Genomic DNA, 10,000 nt, shown 5'->3' on the forward strand with positions numbered 1-10,000 from the left:
TAGCATCATCGTATTGTTATTATTGCCGTGATTATTATTGTTATTATCATTATCATTATTCTTATCATTTTAACTATAATTATAATTATAATTACAGTTGGTATTGTTATCACTATCATTATCATTATCATTATCAATATCATTTTTGTTATTGTTCTTGTTCTTGTTATTATTATTATTATCATTATTATTATTATTATTATTCCTATTATTGTTATTATTATTATTATTACTATTAACATCATTATTTTCACTATTATTATTATCACTATTATTGTTATTATTATCATTATTATCATTATTATTATCATTATTATTATTATCATTATTATCTTATTATCATTATCATTATTATTGTTATTATTATCATTTTCATTATCATTATCATCACTATTATTATTATTTTCACTATTATTATTATCACATAATTATTATCACTATTATTATTATAATTATTTTTATTGTCATTATCAAGATTATCATCGCTATCACTGTCATAATCACCCATCATCATCAATCATCATCAATCATCATCAAACATCAATCATCAATCATCATCATCATCATCACTGTTATCATTACTGTCATTTGTAGTAATAGCACTATCACCATCATCCTCAGAGCAACAGTATGATTACTGATTATTCACACAAGGAGAATACACTGCATTATCTTAACCTCAAGGCATCACTCAATCTGCGACGAGTCCTTCTCAAAATCACAGTAATTCGCCTCGCCTTCAAGTACTTTTCTCAGCAGCCCCTACAGCGTGTCCGTACCCACACGCGTTTCCTCCGCAGACCTGTTGTACCCGGGCTCCGAGAACGAGATGACGGTGATCAGACGCTACACGGGCATCTTCACGTGTTCCTTTGAGCTGTATTCCTACCCGTTCGACGTGCAAGTGTGCGGCATCGACCTCATGCTCCCCGCCGACTACGAAGGCTACGTGGAGTTCTCACAGCAGAAAGGGGAGGTGGTCTACCCGGGCAAGAAGGAGCTGGCGCTGTTCACCGTGAAGAGCATCCGGTTCGCTAAAAATCTGGAGAAGAACCAGCTCAGGTGCGAGTTCGAGCTGCACCGTCGCCAGGGCGTGATCCTGCTCACGACGTTCCTGCCGTCCGTGCTCCTGCTGTCGGTGAGCTGGGCGACGCTCTTCGTCAAGCTGAAGGACCTGAATGTGCGAGCTATCATGTCCCTCACGACGCTGCTTGTGCTCTACACGCTCTTCGCGCAGCTCTCCAGCTCCCTCCCTTCCACCGCCGCCATCAAGCTCATCGACATCTGGTTCTTCTTCATCATTTTCCTGCTCTTCTCCAACATCATGGTCCACATTTTCGCTGAGAGACTGGGTAGGGAGGAGACGAACACCGTTAAAATAGAGCCCAAGGGAAGGTTCCAGGCGTGGCAGGCGAGGCAGCCTCCCGCCGAGAAGCTCCTGGCGGTGCAGAGGTTCGTCATCATCCCGGGAATCATCGTGATTTTCAACATCTTGTTCTGGTGGCAAGTCTTCACTCAGTAAGCAGCGCGATTTTCTCTCTCTCTATCTCTATCTCTATCTCTATCTCTATCTCTATCTCTATCTCTTATCTCTTATCTCTTTATCTCTTTATCTCTTTATCTCTTTATCTCTTTATCTCTTTATCTCTTTATCTCTTTATCTCTTTATCTCTTTATCTCTTTATCTCTTTATCTCTTTATCTCTTTATCTCTTTATCTCTTTATCTCTCTATCTCTCTATCTCTCTATCTCTTATCTCTCTATCTCTCTATCTCTCTATCTCTCTATCTCTCTCTCATTCTCTCTCTCTTTCTGTCTCTCTTTCTGTCTCTCTTCCTCTCTCTCTTTCTCTCTCTCTTTCTTTTTCTCTTTCTCTCTCTCTTCCTCTCTCTCTCTCTCTCTCTCTCTCTCTCTCTTCTCTCTCTCTCTCTCTCTCTCTCTCTCTCTCTCTCTCTTTCTCTCTCCCTCTCTCTCTCTCTCTGTGTGCGTGCGTGCGTGCGTGCGTGCGTGCGTGCGTGCGTGCGTGTGTGTGTGTGTGTATGCGTGTGTGTGTGTTCTTAAACTTGTTGATGTTACTGAACTGGAAGTTTACAAATTTGATTATAGCCATTACATTACGAATAAACCTTGGCTACACTTGTCGGTATTTGTTATAGTAATAACTTTCAACACTTTCCTCCTAAATCCGAACTAGCAACAAGGTTTATGCTTTATTATGTCTGCACTTTATTAGAAGTTATGCAGGTGCATTTAAATTAAATGTTAAAAAATATTTAGTCTAAATGCTAAGAAAAACATGTCGTTTTCTTGAATTATAGTGCATTTTTTCACATCTTGATTTTAATCAATATAATTATTCATCAAGCATGTTTAACAAAGGTCATTATATCATATTGATATGTAAATACTGATATTACACAATATAACTGAGGAGTCAGAAACCTTCTTATGCAATATACCATTTTATATTTCATCGTACTATATATATTCGAAGGATAAATAAAACTATTTGAATTAGATTTTGAATTTGACTGAAAACCCCAACTGCCTCCCACGCTGATACCATGGAATGCAGCAGCAACTAAGACCAGTTACAATTCTTATCCTGCGCTGCCGATTCGTTCCCTTATTCCTTAAACAATATTCATGTCAGCAAACACTAAACAATTTTGCTTTATTATTTTCGGTATCTATATATTCATGGTCCCTGAATGTACTGTTTAAACGTTAATATTATTGAGAGGCAGTCGCAGTATCTTTGGTGTATCTCCTTCGAAGGGGTTACGTATGAAATAAATTTGTAATCTGAATTATTAAAGAAAGCAAGTGTACATCCATAGCAGATATAAAAATAAAAAATATTTCTTCAGAGTACTTAGCAGTACACCAAATCATAAAGATATCTTCCTTCCTTTGCAACGTTTAGCTTTCATTTCATAATCGATCTATCAGCAACTTCGAATGCAAAAGATAATGAAAACTTAACCAACAAGGATAGTTTCTCTAAACAGTTTCACCCGTAGTTAAAAGAGAGAAAAAAAACGTTTGTTCTGGATGACAGTTTGGTAAAAGACTGGAGAGACAAGAGGCTTAGAATAAATGATTTTCCACCGGAAGACAACCAACTCCTCGAAACTCATGCCACGCTCTCAGGAGGGTATTTATAGAAACATTTCTTAATGGACAATAGATCAAGTAGGTGTTGCAGTGTCACTGTGTCTCATTTCAATTTCCTTTCGGTTTTGGTTGTTATCATAGTCTCTCTGCTCATGAAATGTAATTGATGTTGCAAAGATTTTACACACTTCTGCCATGTTGAAGAAAGGTAAAGGAAAGTAGAAAAATAACTCCTATGGATACTGCAAGCCAGGAGAATTCAAACAAGTGGAAAGCCCGTAACTTTATTGTAGATGAGCCATTATCCTCTTACAATGAAAAAAAACAATTTGTGCCCATTCTCTACGCACAAGCAACTCCTGTCAAACTCCTTCTCTGTGTCCCGTGGCATTACTCCCTATTTCATACTTCTTTGACGAAATACACTGAATCTTTCCCATTAGTAATAAGCATAAACAACAATATTTGGTACATTTTCTTCTATACATTATGATATCTTGACTCAATTAGTCTTTATTCTTACTTTATCGAAATGTAACAGAAATGGGCTTAATCAAGCACCCCACAGCCTACAAAATCAGAAAATAAAATGAAAGGTGTTTCTCTGACAAAAGGCATCAGTAAAATTAATTCGCAATAGTACACAGACCAATGGAAAGCAAAACAAATGTTCTCAATACAAAAGACAGAATGATTATATAAAAAAAAATGATAATGATAAAGGAAATGAAGAAATAAGGGTACAAAACAGCAGGGTGTTGAGGTAAAGAAAAGTTCATAAGGACCGCGAGAAAAGACTTGCTACATTGTTTTTGTTTTGTTTTTTCCAGGACGAACTACAGTCCTGAAATTAGGATGATATTGTATATCCGTTACTGTGGGACACATGAAGATGGGTAGGTCAAGGTGTAGGAGTGAGGGAAGCATTCCTCCCACTGTGTCCCCTGCACCTGCTGCTGCTGCTGCGCCTGTTGCTGACGTCCGGTGAATTTGCATTCATACTCGACCTGGTGAGAGAGAACAGAATCGGTAAAACGTGATATGGAAAGATTAAAAGACGTTCCTTCTGACTGCTACAAATGACTGGTAGTAAATGGCAAGTGGAGGTTCCAGTGGCCTGGTGAGCCGGACCAGAGGGTTACCCATAAATGAGGAGTCACCAGTTAGGGATGAGCCAAAATGGCTCCCAGGTGCACCAAAGCCTATGAGAGGGGATGGTGCACCCACCCCTGGTTCATTGCATCTTGAGCCAGGGAGAACTCTCCCACGTGTGTTTGCCATGACATCCTGTATTGCCGGAGTCCCGGTGGTTGAGGGATGCTGCACCCTGCAGCCAGCAACCCACCTCTTTGGTCTTCTATTCTGGTTAAACTGGTAGCTTGATCAAGTCAGTCGGCTGGTCAAATGTGGCTAAAGTCAAGCAGGCACTGCACAGACCACAGATAGCGTATTGATCTTGATTTTTTTTAAGTACATCAAAAGATAGTTGAGGCGTGTCAACAGGATCCTCAGATCACCCCAGCGAGATGCTAGCCTGATAGTCAAAGTTCTGTCACCAGAGAAGAGTGATCGTCTGCATGCAATGTAACATTCCTGGGGCTCAAGTCTCATGTTCTCCTCACAAAACACTTAATCAGTGCAAGGGAATTGTCTTTTCCAGAGAACTGATGAGGTATTCTGAAGAGAAACTGTTAAAGGAAATACAAAGTTTAAGGCAGTGGCAGTAAAGCATTTTAAGAAGAAAGTTGATGGTGTGCAACTATCGACACTAGCTCTTCTTCTAACTTTTGAAACGTTAGTCTTTCTGGAATTAGTTAAGTTCGCATGGTGCCATCCCAAGGTAAAGCCACTGTGCCCAACCCCACGTGGTGCTTCCACTGCCAGGGTTAAGGTCATGGAGCCAACTCTTGCTGTTATTGAGAAAATGGACTACTATTAGTGTGTCTAAAGTGTGGTACAACAGGTCATCAAGAAGATGACAACTGTCTAGGTCCAGTATGCTGTTACCACTGCAAAGTTAATAAAAAAAAAATTGAAAACAGTGTAAAGGGTACAATTTTTAAAAGGAAGTATTTGTAATAAGGAGCAAGAAGAAAGTTTACTGGAGGCAAAGCGATCTGCCTGTGTGATGTTCACACAGCCTGGTAAATCCTTTGTCTCGGTTCAAGCCTGTTCTCCTTCCCATCATCCCTTAACCTCCAGTTCTTCTTGCACCATATACTCTGCCACAACAGTTCAACCTCAGTCCTCAAATACTGAAACTGCATCTGGTGAGTCGTTCCACCAGAAACGAAGTTATGTCTTTGGAGCCATCAGGGAAGGCTCCAGAAGCCTCAATGGCGACAGCTCCAGCTGCCACCATATCCACAGGGGCCTCCTCTACTAGATAGAATGCCCACAAGCCAAAAGTTCAGCTCCATCCTTTGCCCGGGCAAAAGAATCCTGAGCTTCTCCAAAGGACTCCTCCACCCAAAGTCGTCTTTGGAGCCTTCAGGCAAGGCTCGCAAAGTTTCAATGGTGACTGCTCCAGCTGTCAACACAGGATCTCCACTGCTACACAAAATACCAGAACCAAGGGCTCATGTCCACCCTTTGCCCAGGAAAAGGAATCCTGAACATGTCCAAACACCTAATGAAAAGGTAGCTTGTCAACATGAAGAAGTGGATACCTAATCCAATGGAACTATCAGGGAATTCATATAAAATAAGAGGAATTGCAACATATGATAGCTCTATGTAACCTAGTTTGTGACCAGCGTCCATCCCAACTGACAAGTAGAATTTGTGTTAACAAAGATTGACAAAGAGTCATCAATGGTCGCACATAAAGTGGAAAGATGTGCAACATTTTCAAATCAAAGATGTATGTACTTGTCTCCCCCATAGACATTGAAAAATGTTTTGGGAGAGGATTGTGATATAGGTATTATTACTTTCCTATGGAAGACTAATATTTTCAATAAGATTTTTTATGGATAATATTTATGCTTTGATTTGTTATAAATAAAAAAAAATAACAATAAATATATGAGACATTTATTGATAGATTTTTAACGGTTTAAATATTTTGACATTTTAAACCCAAAAGGTATTCGCCGCTAATGACCAATTGATGCTGCAGATAATTCTAAATAATCAATTAGTATTGCCAAGTAAAAAGGACCCATTTGGTATAACGAATAAAACATACCGATGTGGTGATGGGGTGGTTGGCAACACATTCGGGTCTGCACACTGGCATGGGGCTGAGAGCCTTGCAGTGGTACTGGCCCTCCGTCCTCTCGTGGTACATCCACTCCGTGCAGTCGTACAGAGCTGTCAGAGAAATTCAGGTATTCTTGAACATAATCAGTATTTCTTTGGCTTGTGCGGTCAATAATTATGAATGAGACTCAAGGTTTTACGATTTAATCACACAAGACAAACCATCAGCATGTGAAACTCCCGTCGGCTCATAGGTGAAGTGAGAGCAGGTCTCCTGGTACCGTTCCACATCACGTTTCAAGTTCTTGTACATGAAGGATGCGCATCCTTCTCCAGGCGATGCCCAGGAAAGGGCGAAGAGGCGGTCATCTGTGTAGTGGCAGCCTTTGGGTCCTACCATGTCATTGGATGGCTCACCATCAAAGTTTCCACATAAACCAATAGTGTGCCCACGGTGGTCCAGTCCCATCTGTTAAAGGCATTATGTCAACATTGTAACGTCAATTTAAAGTATTCAGAAATGTTTTTTTTCCTTAATGAATAATCCTTTATAGCCTTCATATTACACAAATGACTACATCAGTTCCGTATTTCACAAAGCATTATACTAATTATACTAGCACAATATCTTTCATAGTATCGATATCGACAGAACAACTTTTCAAACTTACCAGCACTTCTACCTTGTCCGAAACTTTGATAAGAGTACCGCTCTCGAATACAATTGTATGGCTGTCATCGTGGTGCAAGACGGTATACCTGTTATCTGTTCCTTTGGCTGGTTCACCATTTACCTGTTTTAGGTGGAGTGGGAAGCTGTTACAACTAGCATGGATAGAGGTTAAAAGATAATGCAAAGGAGTGGATTACATAAAGGAGAGCTATTTGGTCACTACTGTGCTCTTTTTTTAGATATTACCATCCTCTGTAAATTAACGAATAAAGTAAATGAAAGAATAAATTCAAATTTAAATAATTCAGTTTGAAAATGCATTAAATACATCGAAGCTGAGAAAGTAAATCAATGAAATTAGAAACTTACAAGGAAATTGGTTGGAGACATATCAATTACAAGGCCTTCCTTCTGCCAGATAATGCGGACCTCCCACTGGCCTGTGTTGCGAACGAGCATGGCTCCTCGCTGGTCAAAGGTTGTGTCGAAGGTCATAGCATTCCAGCACTCACTGGGCTCATAGGAGAACACCCTGCCATCTGCCGTCCTGACCTGAAGTTCATAAGGTTCGAGTTGTATTTGAGGTGCTGAAGCTGATACAATGGTATAGTAAGAACAAAAGAAAGCAGAGGGGAAATATAAGGAAAAGCAGGAAAAGAAAAATGCAAGTGTGTAGTGGAAAAGAAAAGACAAAGGCTCAGAAAATCTGGTGCTTTCTGTGGAAGCAGAGCATCTTTGTTGTCTTTTCCAACGATTTTTCGCGTCGGTTCAAAAAGAAATTAAGAGAGCCCCTTTCTGCAGTAAATTGTAGGATAAATCATAATTTTCAATGGAAGCAATTTCTGTATCATATCATTACGGATATTGTAAAGTTTGTTACTATTTTACTTCATGTATGTCTGAAAGAATACAAGAATAAATGAAAATAAAGATAGTAAGAATAATTTCCAAATCACTAAACAAAAACATCTTACTAGAAAAATAAACACTCTTTTTAACATTTTTACATACTGTACCTTGGTTTCATCAATGGTGCAGGCCACTGGCGTGCGACCGACAGCGAGGTCATAGAGCAGGGTGGTCGCTAAGGGCGCGGGTGTGAAGATCGGGTTGGCCCACGTCGGGAGTTCCAGTTCACTGATGATGGACACGGCATAGGGTTTCTCTGTCCTTACGGTCCACAGGCCAGTCTCAATGCACCTGGAGTTACAGAGAATACGTCAGAGGTTGCCAAAGTCCGTGCTTACTCCTTTTTACCAAAGATGCCACTGAGGATATTGATAATAAATAATCATAGAGCATAGATAGATTCTGCATTCCAGTGACTTACTTTGTAGCGTCAATCTCAACCCTAGAAGCGTAATGTGCGCTGGTGTGGTCATATTCGATCTTCTTGGACAGAGAAGCCTTGATGATGTCATCAACATAGTATGTAAGGTTCTTCAGGTTGTCTGGGAAGTCCTAGAAGCAGAAAGGTGTTCTGTGAGTTACAATCACATGGTCAATATAGGAGGCTATTTAAGCACCAAAGCCTGGATCAAGTATCAGTGACTGTATCCGCCGATTTTCAAAGGGGTTGGGAACAGGGAGCTTCCTTACTGGTGTCCAGGTGGCAGTGATGTGAGAGTGGTCATACAAAGGAGAAGTGATGATGTCAATGCCAGGAGCGTAGGTACTGTAGTCGCAGCTCTTCTCTATTGCCTCCCTCACTTTCTCCTTGACATTGCTGCTGACATCAAATGAAGCCTGAAAGAAGCAAAACAGAAATGTATTGTCATGCATTCCAGTCAGATGAAACATTATTACTCATGCTCTCTTGGACAAGTTCTCTTCTCCTCTCTGTCTCACCTCCAACAACAAGACCGGTGATTCCTCACACGTCTCGCCCTCGTACAACTCAGCCTTGACTGTGGAATGGTAGTTGGCCGTCAGAACATCCTCGGTGGTGAAGAATGGATTGAAATGCGGCTTCACAATCTGGGCGTTCAGGCAGATCTAGAAGAAGCAAGATCAGCGTCACAAATCTGACTTTCTGTCGCAGATCTTCATAAAGAAATAAAACAATTTGACTCAGTAGAAGACATCCTCAGTCACAAGAAGCCTTAAAATACCACGCACAGTGTATGGGTCCTCCAAGACACCGACGGCCGGATGCTTGATGAGCGTCACTTGCACCTTGGAGGATCTCGTCGTACCGGAGCTGGAGATCGCCCAGGTGAGGCTCGCCTCATAGTTTCTCGTGGGAGTTCCCTGAAGCTCTACTTCCACACTGATGGTTCTCACGTGTCCTCCAGTTGCTGTATAATAGCCATTGGGAGGTTTTATAAGCAAATTGAAAAACTAAGACTAGTCATAGGAATGTATTCTTATGGCAATAACTTGCGTACATTTCCAGTTTTCATTCATCTTTACCCTTTCTCCTAACTCCTATTTGGTATTGCAATACAAGCATAACCTTTTAGCCTCTCTATATGTAAGCAAATCAACCACTCACAGAAATACTCCCTAGCTTTGATTATGTTCTTACCAATCAATGCCTGTTGCAGTCTCATGATGCGTTCTATGGTCTGGCTCTGGCTCTGCATTCCGAAGCTATCCACTTCCAGGGTGTCCTGTGAATTGAGAATGGCAAAATGATATATATATATAATGCACTGTAACAATCACCTTCCCAAATTTAAGCATATAATAGCAATAGTAACACTAATATTTTTGTATACAAAATCTGGCATTACTGTTCGTATACTTCTTAAACTGATTAGTGCACTGAGCAAAGTAAACAGAGCAGGTCAAGGCATTCAAGTCGAGGGAACTATTGAACAGCTCAGCTACCTAGGGGAGACCGTTGACCTGGCTCGCGTGTCCGCCTTACCTGACTGCCACCGGCCACCTGTGAGAACTGTCCGAAGTCTTCATCAAAAGAACCCTGCGATATCTGGCCGTCGTCGTAGTCGCCTTGGTCGACCAGAGACCCGCTGCCTCCAGTCGACACTGCGGGAGAGGAGG

The 10,000-nt window shown here is 40.8% G+C and overlaps 2 protein-coding genes across 2 annotated transcripts in view; one reads left to right on the forward strand and one right to left on the reverse strand.

The window, feature by feature from the left end:
• The first annotated feature begins 765 nt into the window (after positions 1-765).
• On the forward strand, positions 766-1,522 carry LOC125040364 (gamma-aminobutyric acid receptor subunit delta-like). The gene has a single exon (XM_047634920.1). It carries the CDS (start codon positions 830-832, stop codon positions 1,520-1,522), a length of 693 nt encoding a protein of 230 aa, XP_047490876.1. The 5' UTR covers positions 766-829.
• Positions 1,523-3,388: 1,866 nt separating this feature from the next.
• The window catches only part of LOC125040365 (hemolymph clottable protein-like), a 17,926-nt gene continuing 11,314 nt past the window's right edge, over positions 3,389-10,000 (reverse strand). Inside the window, exons 20-31 of the mRNA XM_047634921.1 lie at positions 9,867-9,985; positions 9,522-9,606; positions 9,113-9,291; positions 8,843-8,989; positions 8,594-8,740; positions 8,325-8,455; positions 8,011-8,194; positions 7,364-7,546; positions 6,993-7,115; positions 6,544-6,790; positions 6,308-6,432; positions 3,389-4,124 (exon numbers count right to left, since the gene is read on the reverse strand). Coding sequence (XP_047490877.1) covers positions 3,990-4,124; positions 6,308-6,432; positions 6,544-6,790; positions 6,993-7,115; positions 7,364-7,546; positions 8,011-8,194; positions 8,325-8,455; positions 8,594-8,740; positions 8,843-8,989; positions 9,113-9,291; positions 9,522-9,606; positions 9,867-9,985 — 1,805 coding nt within the window. The 3' untranslated portion in view covers positions 3,389-3,989. The remainder of the gene's footprint in view (positions 4,125-6,307; positions 6,433-6,543; positions 6,791-6,992; positions 7,116-7,363; positions 7,547-8,010; positions 8,195-8,324; positions 8,456-8,593; positions 8,741-8,842; positions 8,990-9,112; positions 9,292-9,521; positions 9,607-9,866; positions 9,986-10,000) is intronic.

The sequence above is a fragment of the Penaeus chinensis genome, chromosome 29 (assembly GCF_019202785.1).
Source record: "Penaeus chinensis breed Huanghai No. 1 chromosome 29, ASM1920278v2, whole genome shotgun sequence".
Classification (NCBI taxonomy): domain Eukaryota; kingdom Metazoa; phylum Arthropoda; class Malacostraca; order Decapoda; family Penaeidae; genus Penaeus; species Penaeus chinensis.

Coding starts and splice junctions, on each gene's coding strand:
- LOC125040364 (XM_047634920.1), top strand. CDS start 830: ATGACGGTGATCAGACGCTACACGGGCATCTTCACGTGTTCCTTTGAG.